The 22,609-nt window shown below is 37.8% G+C and overlaps 1 protein-coding gene across 1 annotated transcript; it reads left to right on the plus strand.

The window, feature by feature from the left end:
- The first annotated feature begins 4,104 nt into the window (after positions 1 to 4,104).
- On the plus strand, positions 4,105 to 5,838 carry si:ch211-266a5.12 (uncharacterized protein LOC557488 homolog). The gene is made up of 6 exons (XM_058416636.1): positions 4,105 to 4,425; positions 4,554 to 4,616; positions 4,765 to 4,899; positions 5,093 to 5,146; positions 5,262 to 5,336; positions 5,550 to 5,838. The coding sequence occupies exons 1-6, from the start codon at positions 4,264 to 4,266 to the stop codon at positions 5,643 to 5,645; spliced, it is 585 nt and encodes a 194-aa protein (XP_058272619.1). The 5' UTR covers positions 4,105 to 4,263; the 3' UTR covers positions 5,646 to 5,838.
- Positions 5,839 to 22,609: the final 16,771 nt, after the last annotated feature.

Consider the following 22,609-nt stretch of genomic DNA (forward strand, 5'->3'; position numbering starts at 1 on the left):
TTCTTCACTTATTTGCTCTTTGACAAAGCAAATGTTGTAAGGTCTATGACTAAATAAATTGAAAGTATTTATTGTAAAAAGTGGTTCGAATTTATTTCCAAAAAAAAAGTGCAGCACAAACATCATTGTGAGATGGCTATGGTGAAACAAACAGGGAAGGTTAGTTACATAACGCGACCGCCACCATGCTTCACTTGGGGATAGGGACTCATAGAGACTAGCAGTGTTGTGTTTCTGCTAAAAGTAGCACTTTGTGCCAAACCAGAGAAGAGTAACCTTTCACAGTTACCTGAAACGTGGCCTTTTCATTGCTTCTTTGACTAGTTTCCTGGTCCTGGCTTTTGGTGGCAGAGTTGTGGTTATGTCATATTCTTTCCGTGTTTTATAATTTATTTAATCATACGTTCAGAGACTATAACAGTTTCTTATAATCAAACCCGGAAAACCTTTTTCACTCTGATACACACTTTGTAAAGACCTTGTATAGCTGTAACTTGTATTGTATAGCTTGGATAGCCTCTTTGGTCTCCATGATGCAGGTAAAGCATGTTCTCTAACTAGAAACTTGAACAGATTAATTTATATTAAGATCATGTAACACTTCAATTGCACTATAATAAGTCTTTGTCTGAGTATTGCCCTGGTTGATCTTTACCTTTGTACCTTTTATATAAATTCAAATGGGAATGGATGGAAAGAATTGTTATAGTTTCTGTTGAAAATGTCTAGAACTGAGCTGTCACTGAACTATGAGGGGTTTTGATGATGTAATGGGCATTAAGTTGGAAAAAGAAATCCTTTATTACGCCTCTCTCTTTGGTCAGGGTGATAGGAGTCTGCTAGCATTTATAAAATATGCTGATAAAAATCTCATATCATATTTCTTAAGAATTGCCCTTGTGGTCTTGATTTAAAAGAGACTACACTGAATATGGAATGCCTGAGTCATATCTATTTAGCAAATGGTGAGGTTTTAATGCATTTAATGAAAAAACTACAAACTGAACTCCCACTAAACAGCAAATCTGCATTGAATACAGTTGAGACCTCATGATGGGGTCATTTCTTAAGACAACAGGTGAGTTTTTAACACTGCAGGGACATATTTTATATACATTTGGGAAATCAGCTTTGACTTGCTTATAAATGGACGCCTGGCTTAAGTTTACTATCGCTCAAAATCAGTTTTACTTCTACTTCTAATAAAGTAAAGGAACTGAATAGAACCTGAGTAGTCTCACAGTGTCACATGCTAAATTCAAGACCCCCATTTATAGGAAACAGGTTAAAGGTAGAGAAGAAAAAAAAAGAAAGCAAAGAAAGTAAGACAGGATAGATGCACATGTGTGGAAACCCCCTCCTCAGCTACCTCTCAAGAAGTGAAGAGATGCATGATGGGGAAACCAATAAGCTGATACAACAAAATGGAAATCCCTAGACCATGAGGGATTCTACCAGCCATCTGCATAACATGCCATGTGCAAAGTGAAATTAAAGGAAAACAACTAACTCTAGGTATGAACTGAAATCTGCTGAACAAACATAACCAATTTGGTTTGTGAAAAGGTAAAGCGCAAACAACAACATTCTCTGCCAAGAGTAAAGTCAGCACCATGGATGAAGCACCAGTGAGGTGGTACTGAAGCACTGTATTTTAATGCCTTGTTAAGTCATGCAAATGAACCAACCTACATGGCTTTACTTTATAAAGGGCACTGGAGAAGGATGGGTGAATGAGATTATATTAAACTTATTAAAATACACTACAATTTGGCGCTAAGACAAAGACACACACACACACACACACACACACACACACACACACATATATATATATATATATATATATATATATATATATATATATATATATACTACTCACAAAAAGTTAAGGATATTTGTCTTTTGGGTGAAATTTATGGAAAATGTAAAAAGTTCACGCTACAGTGATATTATATCATGAAAGTAGGGCATTTAAGTAGAAGCATGCAATGGTGATTTCCTCATCTCAAACAATTTATTGAAACAAAAGCCAACAACAGTGGTGGGTACACCACAACAAAAAATGTCAGTGTCTCAATAATTTGTCATGTGCCCTTGACCATCAATTACAGCTTGACAACGACGTCTCATGCTGTTCACGAGTCGACTTATTGTCTGCTGAGGCATGGCATTCCACTCTTCTTGGAGGGCGGCCCTCAGGTCATTGAGGTTCTGGGGTGCAGGGTTACGAGCCTCTACACGGTGACTCAGCTGATCCCATAGGTTTTCTATGGGATTCAGGTCTGGAGAAAGTGCAGGCCACTCCATTTGAGGTACCCCAGCCTCCAGCAGCCATTCCCTAATGATGCGACCTCGATGAGCTGGAGCATTGTCGTCCATGAAGATGAAATTAGGCCTGTGTTGTTCATGCAGGGGCACAATGACTGGATTAATGATGTTATTCAGGTAGTTTTGGCTTGTCACTGTACCATTCACAAGATGTAGGGCAGTTCTGTATTGAGTAGACACACCTGCCGAGACTGTAACACCACCACAACAGTGGCTGATCCATAGCGCTCTCCTTGACGTCTCCAACATCATTGGTGGCCATTATTTCTGCTCAACGTGAATCGACTTTCATCAGAGCACTGAGGCCCACTGGTCCCTCGTCCAGCTGGCCCATGCAAGACAATGACGGCTGTGCCTGGTGGTGTGGTCAGGTACCCTTGCAGGTCATCTAGCACGCAGACCACGCTGATGTAAACGGTTTTGAATGGTCTGACGTGACACTTGGGTGCCTCTCACCTCCCTTAAATGTGCCTGGAGTTGAGTGGCATTCATCATCCGGTTCCGATGAAGAGGACTGTTTAAATACCAATTCTAATTAAACCAGAAAATGTATCGGTCGATTCATGGATCAAACACCAGTTGTGAATTTTGCCGTTAAGCACCTTGTTAGAGAACAGCAAGTTATGCAAAAAGTACTGAAACACTGAACAGTTGGACATGTGCATTCAAAAGTGTAGAGAAGGTCAAATTAAGTTCACCTGTAAAGGTTATAGTGCATTTTAGGTGCATCCTGAAATTTCACCCGAAAGCCCAATATCCTTAACTTTTTGTGAGTAGTGTATATATATACATAACTGTGTGTGTGTGTCTCTGCAATGATCTTGGCTTCATTTCCAAAATAAAAAAAAAACATATATACACACACACACGTGTGTGTACGTTTTTATTTTATTTTGGAAATGAAGCCAAGATCATTACAGAGGCAAAATTTCATAGTCAACCTGAAAGATCCAGATCAGTTTACACCTAGATTTTGAAAAGAGGCTGAGGCTGAGGAAACTTTCCACTCAGCCACAATGGTGCTTCCAAATTGTATAGCAACAGTTTCAGGAAGGCTCACATATGGTTGATGGTTTGGTGTCCACAAACCTTTGGCCATTTAGGATTCAGAATGTACTAAATGAAAGATAACATTAGAATGATCAGATTAATATAAACCTGTATACACCCAGACCTGACCAATCAGAATCGAGGATTCAGCATGGCTGTATTAAAAATGTAATAGCATATTCATAATGGAAAAATACTATAAATAATGGCAGCTGAGCCAACTGTGCTTTGTCTAAGTCATATCTGCCTTAAATAAACAAAATAGGTGTATGTTTGATTTCTCAGTGAGACTCAGAAACCACGGGTGACTTTTTAGAGTGTAAGAGGTTATTAAGCTATATGGCATCAACAGATTTATCAGAGAAATACTCCAAATACTGTCCTAATGTGACTTTTGCATGTTCATTTATAAAAGTATTGCTTCTTTCTGGGTAGTGTCTATTTACATAGACTGTTTTTGATCTATAATTAGAATCTAGGACATCCTGCCAAGACATGACCGCGATGTGCACCCACTCTGTGGTAACTTCTATCTTTTTTACAAATAAAATATTTTACTATTATGTACTGTGTATGTGTTCCCTTTTTTAAAAAAAAAAACATGAGCATGAACCTCTCTTCATTAAGAATCATGTTACAACCTGCATCCTGGTAGTAAACATTTCTTAAAGTTGGCACATGACTATTATGGAAATTTTAACCGGAACAGAAAGTACGGAAAAGGTCAAGAAAGAAGAAAAAAAGGAAGAACACCTGATGTCGTCAGGAGGAACTGTTGAGGCATAAAAAGAAAGGTGAAGAAAGGAGAAAGTATTCTTCTGGTTCATCCACACAAAGTAACTATCTTTTCATCAGTCATCGAGTAGTACTGTCAGTCAGATTATGGGCATGGCCAGAGTACAGTATGCAGTTCTGCTCCTGACTTTAGCTATAGCAGTGCAGGAATATCATGGGAAAGCAGAGAAAATCAGGTGTACTTCACAAACACCGTGTTTTGACCTACTGATTGTGGAGAGAATGGCCCACCGTCTCAGCAAGGATGTGGTGAGTAATCGATCAGATTTTAGAAGGACAGCGTCCGGGATGCTTAGTTTCCATTTGTTGTTTTTAACCAAGATTTGTTGTGATATAAACTGTTCAAAACACCTCATTTATGTATTATTATTCCCCAGCCAGGTGCAGACAATGACAACATTTTATTAAAGAGCAAAACCTTTGATAAAATTCGTCACAAAGTAGGACAACTTCTTACCTCATAACCTGTTATTCCATGCTATTATAGTTACTCCATGCTATTATAGTTACTCCATGCTATTATAGTTAGTTTCTCCATGCACCAGGCAGCAACAACAAAAGCTAAACATCTCATTCTCCCCTCAACAGAAGTACCTCCACAGCTGTGTTCTAGAAAAAATCATCGAGTTCTATGAGAATGTCCTATCCAGTGTCCAGTATATACAAAACAACCATCTCGATCTGATCTTCACCTTGGACAGAGTGAGAAATTGCACTTATAAAGTAAGAACTGAAAATTTTATATATATATATAAAATTATATATATTATATATTGGTCTGTATATATTATATATATTATATATTGGTCTGTTAAAGCTTACTAAGCTTATGAATCATGAAAGTAAATGAATCATATTTGGATCAAATCTTTAAACCGAGACGTAAAAACTTGTGTTGTGTTTATTATTGTTTCAGGTGAAGAGATGTGACAGGTTGTATCAGAAGGCTAACCAGCAAGCAGATTTAGAGGTAATGTCAGAAGATGGAATCTTAATAAATGAATAAGTTGTGTTATTCTGAAGAGACAATGTACAAATATACACAAAACAAACAAATGAACACCTTTTTGCATCATGTCATCTAGATTGCTGAAGCAGATATGAGTGCGCAGGAGGTAGCTATCTTTCAGCTACAAAAACTTAACCATGCTAATGAAAATGTAAGTATGATAACAATCTTAGGTGGTTGTGAGCTTGCATATTTACGTAGAAGCCATGCCCTTTACTGTCATTTCTGTACTGATCCTACTATAGATTATTCACTTACGTTCCTCCCCAATCTCTTTCTGTCTCTCTCTCTGTCTCTCTTAAATACATCTATCTACCCCCAAACACACACACACACACACACACACAAACCCTCTCTTTCTTAGTTAAATGACACAACCATTCTAGATACAGCCATGGATGAACTGAAATCTCTTCATCACTATATTCCTGGGAGAGCTTTCCGAAATACAAATGGCTGAATAACATCCCAGTTTTCTCCAGGATGACCAGAGCTTGTGATTGCTGCAGTACTCAGCCAGAAAATCTATAGTGACTGTAACTAGATGAGATATATATATATATGTCATAGAATTCTATTTAGGAAATTGTATTTGTATTGTGTATGATGCAAACTTATGCAACATTCTAGTAAACTGTAGAATATCATCTCTTCCTGCTTATTCAATAAAATATTTTCTTAAATTTCACTTGTGATTTTTTTCCCGGAAAATACAGTAATGCTCACAAAGCCTAGAGATGGAACTCCAGAGATGGGTGACAACAACACCACCTATGTCTTCAAGGTTTATTCTACAAGCAGCGTGGCATAAAAGTAAAGATGTGTAAAGACCAGCTATGTGAGAATGTAACGGATGACTGACCTAAGTGAACAACAACATTTCAAGTGTCATGATGTCATGGTGGTAGTACGTGTTGATGTTATCATTAGATATTATGATTAATATCTTATTATTATCTTATTATATATTATTAGTGACTCATGAGTGAACGCAAAGCCCACTTTCTGAGCTATATCTTCAGAGAATCTATTTGTGCTCTGCAAAAACAGCCCATACATGTGTGCATAGGAAAGTTTACATTTTTATCTAGTTCAGTATTGGCTGACTGCAGGAAGGTGCATGTCATCTGCATGCAAATGCAGCACTCGTAATGAGGTCAAATATTTAGCACACATCATTTGTCTCTCTCGATTGTCCCATAGGGGGCGCTACACACTATTTGCAGACGTTCCAGGTCAAGAAGAACAAAGTAACATGAAGCGAATGTTGAGCAAATTTTAATCAATCACTATTTTACAAGCTACTAATTTTGTGGGCAGAAAAAAAAATGCAAGGCCTCATGCATTCTAGCTCAAGTAAAAACATTTGAGCTCAAAATGTTCCTGTAGGAGGTTAAACTAGCAATCATTAAAATAACATCAAATGGTTTCTTCTCCTCTAGCCTCATATGCACTTTGTACAAGTGAAGGCTGATAAAGGACCATTCATTCAACAGGAAATCCTTTTTCTCAAGAAACTTTATGACCTACTCAGAAACACTGTTGACTTCTACACTAATTAGGGTGTGCACTGCAATTGCCTTTTAAACATGCATTCTTTTTTATTTTACAAAGTCCTTCATTCCTTTCTTAGTGGTAAGGTGAAATTTCCACTGTTAAGTCCGCATATGGCGTCTTTTTTGGTTTGCCTGCTGTAAGATAAGTGAGAAACCCCCACCTCCTGTCACTTCTGGTAAGCAGACTGATGAGGCTTACGATAAGCAGTGCTCTCTGCAGACCACAGACCCAACCCTCTTCAAAGCCACTGCACAGAGACAGAAAGAGACAGTAAGTGACCATGAGTGCAAACTCTCTGCATTCTAACAATGACATGATGGGTCTGAAACCTGATGACAGTGCAAATTATCAATAATAAATGAATAAATAAATAAAATCAGCTTTTGAAAGGAAAATAAATTCAACTGCATAAATTCAAACAAACCAAATATGAAACAATGGTAATACATATTTTTTTATATTTTATAATTAGACACAGATTGGATGCATTTCATTACATAGATGACAATGGGACAATCATGTCATACTTCTCTAAGAAAAACACTCAGTTTCATTTTGTGCACATGCCTAAAATAAGCTCTCACATAACTGCATGCATGCATGTGTGTATGGACTCAGCAGTTTCGTTTTCACTCAAACCTCTCCTGCACTAAAAAGCATTCATCTCAAGGCCTCAGAAACAGTCACCTCTAGTTTACCATCCAGAGCTCCAATGCCAAGCAAGAATATATAATGGAAAGCAGATTCAACATTAGGAAACCTTGCTGAGCGTAACCTAACCATGAGACACTTGCCTACAGTCTTACCACAAATGACCTTTAAAACTAAAATTAAATTGCTCATAATAAACATTTCATAACCAGACAGAGTTTCGGGACAGATTCTAAAAGATGCTCAAGACGCAATAACGTGTGGGTTCAAACTTTGAATGTTGTCGGCCTCATAACCTAATTTTGCATCTAAATAATGTGCCACTTTCTGTATGTTTTACTTGCCAAAGATTCAGCATCCGTACAGTTTAACAATCTAGAAGGACTATTATATTCAGTAGTATCGCATTCATTTTAGTTAGTTTTATGCTTTTAGCATATGTGCTTTCTTCCAAAGCACTTTTCGAATTCTCAGTTCTGATTGGTGAAAGATGATGATTAATCCTCTACAACCCCAGCTCTGACAACATTGTCAGCTGCAAGGCAATGCACATGATTACATTAATGCACTTTTTATGCTACACAGTCATCTGGTGGTCCAGCAGCAGGTTCTCATGCTCAAGCTGCCATGGCCAGGGTTCAATTCCTGTGCCCCGGGACCTACTCAGCCACTAAGGGTTTAACTCTAAGTCGTATAAATTAAATTGGGTCAGGAGGTAAAAACCTGTGCCAGAAATCCAAAATGCAGATCAAATGATCCACTGTGGTGACCCCAAACAGGGGAGCAGCCAAAGGACAACAACAACATTCTAATATATAATCATCTCTACAGTAACAGTACTTTCTCTGACACTGGAAATACATCAGGGCCTTTTAGTTTCATAGTAACATAAGAAGCTGCAATTTCTGTCTGAACAGAAAAACGAGAACGCAACAGTTTATAACGTGACAGGAATGCAACTTCTTCTGAATGTGCTCTACAGTATTAAACATTGCTATAAATGAGGGGAAAACATGATTTTGGAGACACTGCTCGAAGCAGGGATCGAACTAAAAGCTCCGTGGTGGTCAAGACCGCCCGTGCACAGTTTATCAGACCTACACACAGGATAAATTAAAGCGCTGCATTATTTTGAAGAAAAAAAAAACAAAAACAAAAACCTCAAAACAAGACTAATACAGGACACTGGACAAATAAAACGTGACTACCAATAAAAATAATAATAATAAAAAACAAAAATGACTGACAAAGACAGATTCAAACAGGCTGATATACATAAGACAAAACATTAGGGTAAATGGGGAACAGGTGACATGGCGCCCCCTCTGGTGGTCTGGCAGGGAACTGTCCCAGTAGCTCCTGTTAGTGTTGTTATGTAAGGCATGATTATATCCCTCTGCATGATACCACTACTACATTAGCTCACATCAAGTAATGATGAGTGAGCTGATTTATTTTCCTATAACAGCATGTCATGTCGTGTTTTACATTTACGCCATTTGGCAGACGCCCTTATCCGGATTGACATACAAAAATGCTTTGATGTCTGTATTAGTGAATACATCAACACTGGTTAGGATACGCAGACTTAGGATATCAGCCTAAAACTCTGTTGGACTTAAATACATAAAACAGAGAGGGAAAAATAAGCACTAGTTTAAATGTTTCAGGAAGAGGTAGGTCTATACCCGTTGTTTGAAGACAGCCAGTTACTCAGCTGTTCAGACATCTAGGGGAAGTTCATTCCACCATCTCGGTGCCAGAACAAAGAAAGAGTCTTGATGCATACTTACCTCTTACTCTGAGAGACGGTGGGCCAAGTCAAGTCGATCGGAGGTGGATTGTTACAGTCCGAGGAGTATTAAGAGCTTTGAGCTAATAGGGTGCCGGTGCATTTTTGGCTTTGTAGGCAAGAATCAGTGTTTTGAAAGCTTTTCATTGGAGAATGCAGATGTTACATCCGAAGAGAATTTGGACAGGAGCACACGGTAAGTAGCAAGATCTGTGTCAAGTTTTGATTTCTTCCACTTTCCCTCTTCTAAAACTTAGCTCTTTTTGATTGCTTCGCAGCACATCTGACAGACAAGGAGAAGGACAAGAAGTCTTCCTGGGTTTAGTAGACAGAGGAGGTCCATGGTTCAGGAAAAATAGGAGAGGAAAGTGTCTGTGGCTGAGTCTAAGGGTAGGGAGGAAAAGGAGTCAGGGTTAGGAAGAGATGAAAGAGTGCAGGAAACTACAGAGGAAGCGGAAATAGAGTGGACGTTTTGACAGGTAAGAGAGATGTTGGAAGTTGATTTTAGGTAGGATAGGGCGGGTGATAAATAAGGATACCAGGTGATGATCAGAGATGTGAAGTGGGGTACTAATCATGTCTGTAGCCAGGGTAGGTCAGGTAGAACCAGATCCAGGACATTTCCTCCCTTGTGTGTGGGAGGGCAGCTGTTGAATACCAAGGAGAAGCAATTCGAAAGAATCAGAAGGCAAGAAGACTGCAGCTTGTCTGAGGGAAGGTCGAAATCAACAAGACTGTCAGAAAGGGGTGTTGTTGGATGGGAAAGCACTGAGGAATTTCTGTCCATTTTTTATAGGAAGTCACCTAGGGGACCAGGATGGTGGTAGATAATGAAGATGAAGAGGGTGATTGGACAATGGAAACTGCATTGAAATTCAAAAGAAGAGATGATTAGATGAGACAAGGTTAGAGGTGTGAAAGACCATTTCCATGGTAATAGTAGACTAGTACCACCACCCCTGTCTGATTCTCATGGTGAGTGAGAGAAACCATAGGCAGAGGATAGAGCAGCCAAAAAATCCAAGGTGGTGGGAGGTTAAATGTGAGATCAAATCAGCTTTCCATATAGAGCCCACCTACTACCACAGTTTGAGACAGAGATGAGGGTAGATAAGGTTACTAGAAATGTGATCTCTGCTCTGTGGATGAAGGCAGCTGTGTCTGTAAGAGGTGACTACAGGGATGGGTTTGAGGCACATGTCTATGGTCTAATCAAAGTGAAATTAAAATATGATTTAAGGACACAACAGTACAAGAACAGTACTAGTTGAGACACTTACTATTTGAAATGTGTTCCAGGTCTTGGTTGAGTTACCTTCAATATAAATTTGTTAGCCCTGCCCACAATTCAAACCTTAAGGGAGACTTAAACTTCTCTTGACTGATCACCGGAGAGAGTTATTAAGTATAGAGCAACACTGTAGGATCAACAATGCTATACAATATGACACAATTTAAATAACACAACTCTAGAACCAACTGAGTTAAGCAGATAGTACACAAAAGGAGCTCACAAAAAGCACATAAAATTTGCATGCTTATTACAAAAAACAAATATAAAACATCTCTGCTTCCTAACTTTATGATGTAAAAGTCTTTATATTAGATAGAATCCATGATCAGCTTCTTCAAAACAAGAAAGAAGAACAACATTTAAAGAAAACACCACAACTGTAATATAAGGAATATGGCAGACTCTGGATTAACTCGTGTGTATGGCTTAATAAAGTAAAAACAGTGGCTCGTGCTCAGAAACCTGTATAAAAATGTGTGTGGGAGTTCAAAAGGTTCATATTGAGGAGCAGCGATGAAGCACAAGCTAGATGGCTGATAGTGAAACATGAAGATAAGGATCAGAAACCAATATTTTGCATATTATAGATGGCTATCTATGATACAATCCAGAGTATGACAAGCTAAAGTGACAATGCATATTCTTTTCATAGAAAGCAAAACAATTTTGAGCATATTTTAAGCATACAATTAGCCTTGTCAGTACTCATTGTATTGCAGTATTGTACTTCTGAACAGAAAAAAAAACATTTCTTAGAATGAGGTCAGGTTGTTTACAAGCCATTTAACACAAGGTTCAACAGAAACATGTATTTTCTCGTAGAATAGAAGATGTCAGTCTCCTGTGAGAAGTCACACAAGCACAGGACATTACATAATTCTAGCTTACCATTTCCAGATCTTAACGCATATTGCTATACATATCTACCAGCCTTGTCTACCATGCCTATCTGTGTTTGGCCCTTTGTTTTCACTGCGAAATTCACTTTAAGCTGTGCTTTAGCTCAGCTAATAAACCCCTCTGTACATGAATCCATCTCCCAAGTCCTGATTGTTACACATTCCAAGATCCAGGATCCAGTTCTGTTCACACTTCTGGGCTCTATTTCTGTGATCATATTTGGGTTAGCATAAACACATTATCAAAAGGTGTTCAAAAGCATCTTGCTGTGATAATGGGATACAGTTTCATTTGATGCATCAATGCCGAGTCTCACTTTTTCTACCTCTGTCTGAGTTGTCTGGTTTCCCTCCACCACTTAAACAAATGCAAATGAGTGGAATGAATGAGTGTATGAATGATGCCCTGAGATGGACTGGTGGCACATACAGGGGGTATTCACAATTTATGCACAGTGTTCCTGGGTCAGGCTCTGGATCAGGAGAAAATCTTCTTCTTTCAGCTTTTCCATTCAGGGGTGGCCACAGCGAATCATCTCTCTCCACCTATTCCTATCTTCTGCATCCTCAACACTTACACCCACTAACTTCATATACTCATTTATTACATCCATATACCTCCTCTTTGGCCTTCCTCTTTTCCTCCTGCCTGGCAGCTCCATGTCCAACATTCTCCTACCAATATACTCACTCTCCCTCCTCTGAACATGTCCAAACCATCTTAACCTGGCCTCTCTAACTTTGTCCCCCAAACGTCCAACATGAGCCGTCCCTCTGATGTACTTGTTCCTAATCCTGTCCAACCGTGTTAGGAACGAGTACATCAGAGGGACAGCTCATGTTGGATCAGGAGAAAATAGTTACCAAAAAATGAATGACTGACTGCTTGAATGAATAACTGGCTCGGATGCCTGACACTAACATCATATGACTTCTCTGATAGATTATTTCTGTCGCAGAATTCAAATTGACTGTCACGTATTTATATTTAAAAAAAATTACAATTATCGTCCAAGAAGATAAAGTTACAAATATGAGGAAAAACCATTACGCTGGCATATTCCGAATCTAACTCTATGTCAACCTATCCGTTCATTACCACCGCAAACAAGAAAAAAATGCCTTATTGCCTCGTTGGCATTCTATAATGGAAATTATGCTTAAAACAGTAGAGCCTTAAACGTGTCAGTGGGCTTCACACTGGATTTTTTGGGTCAGTGTCTGTTCTTCCCCAGAGGTGAGTTGTGAACTACTCAAAATGTTGCTTCAGGGTTGATTCAGCTCAGTTTCCTTTCTTCCCTTCTATTCCCCTAAACATCATAAGTTTACTAAAAGTAAAAGCTATAATATATAAAAGCAGAGTTGGGCTTTAGAAATATTCTTTAATGGTTTAAGGTTATCATTCCAGAAATGAAAATTTACCATCTGAATGCTTTATAACAACGCCCCTATAGCTTCCCTAAATGTGGCTAACTATAACTTTAGATTATCAGCATAAACTCCAACCCTGCATTTGCATATGGAAAAGAGCAGAGGCTAAAGGGTTTCCACATGCTGACAACTCATAACGACTCACTTCCTGTGCATTGTCAGTTGCAGTGCATGATGTGTGGTTGCAAGAATGCGTGGGCATGCCAAAACAATAACCATACTAAACAGCTATAACAAAGGGGTTCTCTCTTCAACTAACCTTGACTCTGTGACAACTCATCAGAAGTCAGAAGTTATAAAAATAAGTTAAAAATGAAATCAAATAAACAGTAACTTCAACATTCCTCTAGTTCAGGTATACTTATTCACCATGTAGACTAATAAAATGCACTTTTCAGTATACTGATATATTATTATATCCCTCAGACACTGAATTATGACTGACCTTTCAGTATTTCTGATGTTGCTAGGCTCTTGATGACTCAGGTGCTCCATACACCACCCACTGTTTAACAAAGTCACTCCCTCTGTCTGTCTCTCTCTGTCTCTCTCTCTCTCTTACTCTGTCTGTTTCACTCTCACTATCTCTCTCACACCCATTTCTAATCATTAAATAGTAATATTGTGAATTTATTTCGAAATATTTACTCACTCATGTTTTGTGCATATATATACACACCATGAAATTATCTAAATGAAAATTTTTTTATCAAACCCAATTTCTCCTCTGTCTATCATTCTAACTTTATATCAGTCCGACCCTTTTTATCTCTCTTGCAGGGTCTGTTTTTCTCCCACGCTCTCTCTCTATAGCTATCTTTCTTGCTCTCTATCAACATATGATGATACATTTTTCCACTATCTAATAATACTCTGGAAACCTAAAGACCTAAGATAATATATATATATATAGTCTAATTAGTGTTGGAGGTTATACAAATACAGAAGTCTTTGTGAATTCACACTTGCATTTGTGGTTGCATGTGTTAAGAGATGTCAGAAGAGTACTTTTAGTTTCAAAATAGGCTTGACAGGTAGTGAGATAATAATAATAATAATAATAATAATAACCCCAAGGACGTGTAGATCTTCGGTCTCACAAAGTGTTAATTCACCATTAACATTTAACATTTATTATAACTTTTGCCATGACTGTTTTTTGTAGTTACAGGATAATAAACATTTTTGTCTGAAAAGGAGGACAAAATAAATGGATGTGCTGGAAAACAACAGAAAACATTGGAGGATGGAAATCTTAGAGCTTTGCTGAAAGGAAATCCAGCTTTTAAAACTTCAATTTAACATATCAAATGAAACTTAATGATGATTTACGGCATCAGGACTAAAAGACGATGAAGCACGCTATTATAAAAACAAATCAACAATAGGACATTGAGGAATTCCGATTATAGGAATTCCAATTCCGAGTATATGCTGAAGTGCTTTCTTCCTCTTACACAACAGCAACCTGTTATAAACACTTATGATGTTTATGACGCATCTATGAAACTTATTTACTTTATATCAACTATAAACACTTGTCCCATCACCATCACCAGTTAAAGATTTTTTGAAGAGTTTTGGCATCCCCATAGAGCAGCAAAGAGCACACTAATAAAATGAGAGTTCCTGTATTATACTGCAAAATTGACAGGCAATGCCATAGATGAACCAATTAAAGTCGTCCAAGAATTTATGCTATTTTTTTCCCTCTGAAATGTATTTTGGTGTACAGGGCTGTATAGCTCATTGCCTCTGGCTTGCTCATTAGGGATAAATACAATACATACTCATAAACATGATACACAGTCACAGTTGTCCAAGATTTTTGGAAACTATTAGATTCAAATAGAAACTCAGAATAGCATCGATTGTTTTATGCAAATGTGTCACCATGTACATATATTACAAGAGATGTTATGTATTGAGGTTCTTCATGAGGTGTTTGAATTTTAGCACATCTAAAACTCCACCAGCAAGCACTCTTTCTACAGTACATGAAGGTAAAGTCTGCCATCCAGTGGTGCATTTCTCTTCACAAAAAAAAAACTTAAACCTTTAAATACTCTGTGTTCTGAATTCTCACTTAGGTGTGTACACCTCATGAGTACAACAGCAATATATAGGAAAACACAATAGAAGTAAGTGTTTATGATTGAAATATTGTGAAGCTTATATAGATTCATTTAGCAGAACAATGCTTCTATATTCGATGCATTATTTTTTCATTTAAAAAATATTCTGTGACTTACCTGTTGCCTGTAATTTTCTTCCTATTTTATACACTATATTGCCAAATGTTTTGGGACACCCCTCCAAATCACTGAAATCAGGGGTTGTTTTTCAGGGGTTGCGCTTGGCCTCTTAGTTCCAGGGAAATGAACTCTTAATGCTTCAGCATACCAAGACATTTTGGACAATTTCATCCTCCCAACTTTGTGGGAACAGGTCCATAAGGTCGATAAAGACATGGATAAGTGAGTTTAGTGTGGAGGAACTTGACTGGCCTGACCTTAACCCGATAGAACACCTTTGAGATGAATTGGTGTGGAGACTGTCAGCCATTCCACAACTGAGACATCTGCCTTTACATGCACATGAATATAATACGGAGTCGGCGCACCCTTTGAAGCTGTAACAGCTTCAACTTTTTTGGTAAGGCTTTCCACAAGGTTTAGGAGTGTGTTTACGGGAATTTTTGACCATTCCACAAGAAGCACATCTGTGAGGTCAGGCACTGATGTTGGACGAGAAGGCCTGTCTCATAGTTTCCGCTCTAATTCATCCCAAAGGTGTTCTGTCAGGTTGAGGTCAGGACTCTGTGCAGGCCAGTCAAGTTCCTCCACACTAAACTCACCAAATATCTTGGTATGCTGAAGCATTAAGAGTTCCTTTCACTGGCACTAAGGGGCCGAGCCCAACCCCTGAAAATCAACACCTGAATTCAACAGATTTGGAGGGGTGTCCAAAAACTTTTGGCAATACAGTGTATATTTATTCATTTATTTACTGCACAAACAATAAAGTCACAATTTACTCTAGCACTTATTTTGCCCATATTCAAATCGTGTTTATTGTGTAAATCATATATAGTACACTGTTAAACAGAAACTTGACCTCTCCTTACCGTTTACTATCACAACATTGTTTTTATGTGATATTTTCCATTATGTTTAATGAAAGAGAACACTGTAAATGATCAGTTACATCCAAATATCCGCCTGTGTTGTAAACTTAAGCAATGTCAACATCCTCCACTAGTGGGCAAAGAGAATCAGCCATCACACACACACACACACACACACTGCAGCTCAACGGCAAAATACAATAATTACATTTTGTGATGTTCAACTAAATGGTCTACAAGGCATCAAAAAGATATAATAAAATAATATACAAAATCTGCATTACATTTTTAGGGAGAAGTAAAAAAAATGCAAGGCAGTTATTTATGAGTACATCCTACACGTGATCACCGGAAGTGTGCAAAATATAGCAACACACGGCTCATGCAGAGAGAGAGAGAGAGAGAGAGAGAGAGAGAGAGAGAGAGAGAGAGAGAGAGAGAGAGAGAGAGAGAGAGAGATCTTCTTCTTCAGCTGCTTTGACCATGCACTTAGAGTGTTACAGTGACACCTAATGACTGAAGTGTTGTGTTGCGTCTATATTCAGTATAAATTCTTGTTTAGGTATATGGCCATGTACATATAAAGGTCACAAAGCAGCTTTACAGAAGTCCAAATATATATATAGATTACTTATGAGTGTGCCAGAGGTGGCAGTGGCAAGGAAAAAGTCTGTAAACCACATCATGTTCTCTATCTGATCACATGGATTTCCAAGATCTCCTCCAACAGATACTGTACTAGCTACTCGAGGTGTGATCGAGTGTGATGCTTTCTGATGGCTTGGCATACTGTCATACAGCATGGACCAGGATAAAGTTTAAGATTAGTAAATGAAAGCTGTGAAGACACCATCACTGTGCTTCAATTCGGTGTGGTCAACAACAAGAAGGAAGAAACAGAAATGATAAATGAGCTTTTAAATGTAGTCTTAAGTTTTCTTATATAGGAAAGTCTTCAGGACAAAAGATTTTGCTCTATGGATATTCTGTAACATGCCAAAGTTCGGTCTTTTCTTAATAATTTCAAAATAGAGAGACTAAAGCTGTTATCATGTAGTGAGAAATGAAACTAACTAACTATCAAACATTCCACAACACTGAATAACTACAAATGGATTTAAAAAGTGTAATTCATTAATTAAAGCTTTTTAGAATTGGCAAATTACTGTGGTATAGGAGGAATAAAACACTACAGAATGTGCTTTAATGGTTGTTGATGATTTCTCTAACATAACAGCACATCCACATCCACATGATTAATCCAAGAACACTAAAACTGTGTCCTAATTGTTTGGTTTTGAGGTCTGGAGTGCTTCTTTAATCAGGTTTATAGCTTGAATATGTCACCAGACATTATTTGAGACATGATAAAGCGAAAATAGCAGCCGAACTTCACCCCTGTGCTCACATGACCTAAACGTAGTGGTACAACCTGAGTTACGTATAATAACCAGACTCATTTAAACCTCTCAAAAGAATTTTTATTCTACATCACATTAAAACTTTTTTTTTATACTTTCAGTTTGATTTTTGCTCATAACTAGCACTGAGTGGACCTTTACGGGCAATAGTTGTTGTTTCTGTGGAATGAACACAGTCAGCAGCGATCATCATTCATTATGAAAGCAATCTCTATACCTCTGCACTTTAGGGTATAAAAATGCATCAATAATAGGCTGGATATCAGACAGCAACTGAAAATAGAAGTCCTCATTTCCCTACGTCTGCTCTGTAGGAACACTTATCATCAGGACCGGTCTGTTTTGTACATCCAGTGTGAAACTGTCAAGTATCATTGTAGTGCTACTCGTTGATAAGACCACCTAATTGACATTGGCATCGGTTAATGCAGTTCCTCTACACTAACAGCATGAGCACCAACTGAGGAAGCGCATGTATATAGCCTGCAAAGCTGAGGATTTGCTCGGTGAAGTGCTGAGTAGAAAGAAAATACCGCAGCTCAGCAAAGATCAGCAGCATATCAATAAAAAGAAAAAGGGCCTGTGATGGTTAGATTTAAGAGCTAGCAGGAATACTATGTCCAATTAAAAAGCAGGTTCAATAGCTTATATACAGTATTTTAGTCATGTAATATGAAAAAATATGCAGAAAATCAAAACGCAGTAAACACAATAAATGCAACAACTTCAAATTAAATGTCCTGAATTAAATACACTACTGCATCTAGCTTATATACTACATGTCAACACACACACATAGATACTGACTACAATTTATCAAACACCAGTACAAGAAAACTGGTCATTCCAGAAAGGCACATCAGACAATATAAAAGACATAGCAATTAAGGGAAAAGGCACATCATAACCGGAATAGCAGAATAAAGCCACATGTGACAGATGTCAATAATAACAGCTGCTCAAGTACATCCAGTCATCCACATTCCAGACAAGTCTTTACTTGCATGTATATAAAGCTTGTTATGGCTTAACCACAACGGTAAAGCAGCTCAAGTGCAACATAATGTGTCACACAGGCATACTGGAAGGGCATAGGACACAAAAGATAGGGTTTCAGGGGTTTATTTGTAACTTATTCAATGTGAAATTAAAAAGACAACAAAAAAAGTTTCTATACGTTTATTCATCATTAGTAACCGATTTATACTTAAAAAATATCAGTGAGAAACATGGGGAAGGCATACAAGACAGTGGTGCTGTATGGTTTAGAGACAGTGTCACTGAGGAAGAGGCAGGAGTCAGAGCTGTAGGTAGCAGAGCTGAAGATGTTGAGGTTCTTTTTGGGAGTGACAAGGTTGGACAGGATTAGGAACGAGTACATCAGAGGGACAGCTCATGTTGGACGTTTGGGGGACGAAGTTAGGGAGGCCAGGTTAAGATGGTTTGGACATGTTCAGGGGAGGGAGAGTGAGTATATTGGTAGGAGAATGTTGGACATGGAGCTGCCAGGCAGGAGGCAAAGAGGAAGGCCAAAGAGGAGGTATATGGATATAATAAATGAGGATATGAAGCAAGTGGGTGTAAGTGTTGAGGATGCAGAAGATAGGGATATGTGGAGAGAGACGATTCGCTGTGGCGACCCCTAAAGGGAAAAGCCGAAAGAAGAAGAAGAAGAAGAAGAAGAAGAAGTAACTGATTTATACTGGTAAGGGTTGTAGAGAATCAGGAGCATCAGAGAAACATTGGATGAAGTGTGAATACACCCTGTATGGGCCACCAGTCCATCTCAGGGCATCATTCACACACTCATCCACACCTAGGAGCAATATTAAAGTAGCCACTGCATGTTTTTAGGAGGTAAACATCCAGATCACAGGACACCCAGAACACACTCAGGGGCAATTTAGAGTCATCAGTCTTGCCTAGGTGCAACTTTTTGGGTAGGTTGGAGGAAAACAGAAAACCCAGAGAATACACATGTAGACACCTGGTGAGACAAATGGGCTTACTGCAAGCTCAGAATTAAACCAGTGACCCTGAAGCCGTATACAGAATCCGTAAAGTTGCTGGATAGAAAATTTAATAAATAGTTTTAGATGTTAAATCTGTTTCTTTCAGGGAATCCTAAAAATACCTGCAATCCTACAGGAATAGGTGGTTTCTCTTTAAAAGTAAAACTCATTTAAAGCTAAAAACCCTTAACTACCCTAAGAAGCCTTAAGGAATCTTTTTTTTTTACCATATGTCTGTTATGAAGTACACAGATAACCACATACCCATTTAAACAACATATAGATAAACTGCTGATTTATTTTAAAATTATATTTTTACCAATAACAAGCACATGGGTTACTCAGTATCTAGCTGACTCATAAAAACTAAGAACACCGTTTCACCCTATCCTGAGGAAAACACTTGAGAGGGCTCGAGTCTGAGCACGAAGACAAAGGAGCGAGCTTTCAAAGCTGTGTGAACCTCTGTTCATACCTAGAGTGTGAAAGTGTGAACTTCAAAAGCATGGTGTGCCTTGCTCATTACAGCCTGTTAGCTCGAAGGCAAAGTGACAAAACGCTATATTTAGAAGTATATTTAGATTCTAGAAAGGGGGCTCTTGAGCAAAACCTATAATGTAATTTTTAATGAAGTTACCCAGAGACACAATACCATGGGAGAATCACTATGGCAACAAGATGCAGATGAGCAACCAGGGCTTAGCACATGCAAAACATGACCGACGTTCGTTATTCAATGAGCCTGTCATTTCACAGCGAGATCTCAGAACACAGTTTAACCCAGCTCTACAATAAAGCCTTTCTCTACATGGATTCAACATACATTCAGCGAACTCTTATGCATTTTACAAAATAAATGTTACAAGTAGTATAATTGAGTGGTATAATCACTTTACACTGGTTTTTCCACTGGTCTTCATGAAGTCTAGAAGTAGACTGTGAATTTAGGTAAATGTTAGACTGCAAGATTGATATTACTACACTCATTCTTATACATTATTCCTTTGTATAGTAACTTACACAGGGACTTGTCCAGTAGATGTTCCAGATGTTCCACAAATCCAGAGTTTTCTTGTACATGAATCATTCTAAGATGGAGAACTTTACACTTTGTGGTTCCTATAACAGAATGTCTCGTGCTATTTTATATTATTTATTAATTTCATTTCATTTCATTTCATTTCATTTCATTTCATTTCATTTTTTAATCCAATCCCATAACACTTCACCAAATAACACTTCTAGTTCACTCAAAGATGTTGCATGTCTATGAAGTCAGTTCTTAAACAGCTTTAGTTACTAATCACAGAAAACAAGTTTCAAATGCTGGTCAGTCTTTTTCATATAAGGGTTCTATTCTGCACAGCATTTCAGAGTGAAAAAAGTAGTCTGCTGGAAATATGTTAATAAACAGCACAGGGCTAAATGTTTAAACTCTTTCTGTCGCTGTACACTGAAGCTACACCCCTAAGAACACACTACAACTCTATACAAAATATAGGTCTATATTTAATGCTGTACATCTCAGTTTCCCAAACTCTGTCCTGCACATTTTGCTGTTTTCCCAGCTCCTAGCACATCTCGTTTAACTAATCGGCTAATTCAGAAGGCTTCCTGAGTTGAAGTGGGTGAGATAGAGCAGGGAAAAGACTATGATATGTCGGACAGGGTAATAATTCAGGACCAGGATTGGTGTCTATAACAAAAATAGACCTGAATCTGAGGTATGCCTGTTTAATAAGTCCAGTGCTAGCAAACACTAAATACAAACAACAAACCCCAGAAGCCACATGATACTGTTCTAATATCTTAAAGATCAGTGTGGAGGTTGCGAGATGTTTTTTTTGCAGCATATATAATGCTAATACAGACACCGTACCCTGCAGCGTGCCTGGGTCAGCATCAAAGCAGTGCTGTACAAACAGAAACAAATCCAAAAGCATAGAAAGCTGTTTGGCTCAAGCGAAGTTACGAAACACTGAAGTCCTTCATCTTAAGCTAATCTTTATTTATGATGCCACTTTTCCCAAATCCTATCCAGGAGAATGTTCCAAATTCAGAAAAAAAGGGACCTAACTTGAAATGGTAATAGGTTCAAGCCAAAACTATACAGCATATTAAAGCTTTTCATAATTTGAATTAGGTTTGATAATTCAATACTATGTGGCATGCTGGACAGCAGTAATAAGTAATAATTTACCCTTTGCATTATTTACCTACATTTTCATCCAATTTGGTCATTTGCCAATTCTTATGCACTGGTCACTAATTCTTCCCTATCACACAACAGCTACCAAACAGGGAGGATAAAGGCTAACATGTGCTTCACCCTATACACATGAATGCCACACAACATGTTTCGACCCAGTGCTCAAGGGCAGCATAAAACATTTGGAGAAAAGCTCTAACTGCCCTCTTCTGCGTACATGACCTCACAGACACCTACAGTTGGTTCGTTTTGCAGTAAATGACACGGGAGAGAGTATTACTATCTGTCCAATCCTGAGAATATTTTCAATTTTGCTGTGATATCTTTGGAATTCTCCTGATCTCCTGTTCATAGGGGTGAACATCTTTCGGTTGCACCACTTGGGAGTGTATTTATTTCTAAATTGGTAACATTTGCAACCTAAGCAAAAAAAAAAAAAAATCTGATTTATTTATACATGTTTTTACTTTACATGAGCTAATTTAAGGGATAAAATAGTTTCTAGTCTTCAGCTGATTATTATATATTTTTTTATATGAAGTATTATTTCCATGTATAAGATTACAATAAATCATATATAAGATTATTAAACCATACTGTCTCAAGCTTTAAATAGATCATTTTAGTGTCTATTTCTAGAAAAAAATTATCTGGCAATACTATGAAACCATGTAAAGCTTGGAATAAGTTAAAATATCTAGAAATAGGTTTAATAATTTTATATATGGATTATTGCAATTTTTAAATAAATAAATAAATAAAAAGCAAATGCTAGCTAAAATCAACTATAAAATATTTCCACTTCCTAAAGTGGCATTTTTGCAGTTTGCAGCATTTATAAAATTTTCCATGAAAGACAAAAATCTGTTATTTCAGCTCCAGGTCCCGAAAATTTAGCTGTAGTAGACAATGCTGACAATGTAACTTCCCTCAGTTTTCAGATTTCATACAATGATGCTCAAGATGTAACTCTGATAGCATAACTGAAGGCTGGAGCTTTAAAAGCTTAATAATGGAAGGTATGTCCTTAA

This window comes from Hemibagrus wyckioides, linkage group LG19 (assembly GCF_019097595.1).
Source record: "Hemibagrus wyckioides isolate EC202008001 linkage group LG19, SWU_Hwy_1.0, whole genome shotgun sequence".
Taxonomy (NCBI): Eukaryota; Metazoa; Chordata; class Actinopteri; order Siluriformes; family Bagridae; genus Hemibagrus; species Hemibagrus wyckioides.

Bases quoted from the DNA above. Each gene is read 5' to 3' on its own strand.
- si:ch211-266a5.12 (XM_058416636.1), top strand. From the start codon at position 4,264: ATGGGCATGGCCAGAGTACAGTATGCAGTTCTGCTCCTGACTTTAGCT. The intron at 4,900-5,092 runs GTAAGAACTGAA...TTATTGTTTCAG, and splicing joins TGAGAAATTGCACTTATAAA to GTGAAGAGATGTGACAGGTT. The intron at 5,147-5,261 runs GTAATGTCAGAA...CATGTCATCTAG, and splicing joins ACCAGCAAGCAGATTTAGAG to ATTGCTGAAGCAGATATGAG.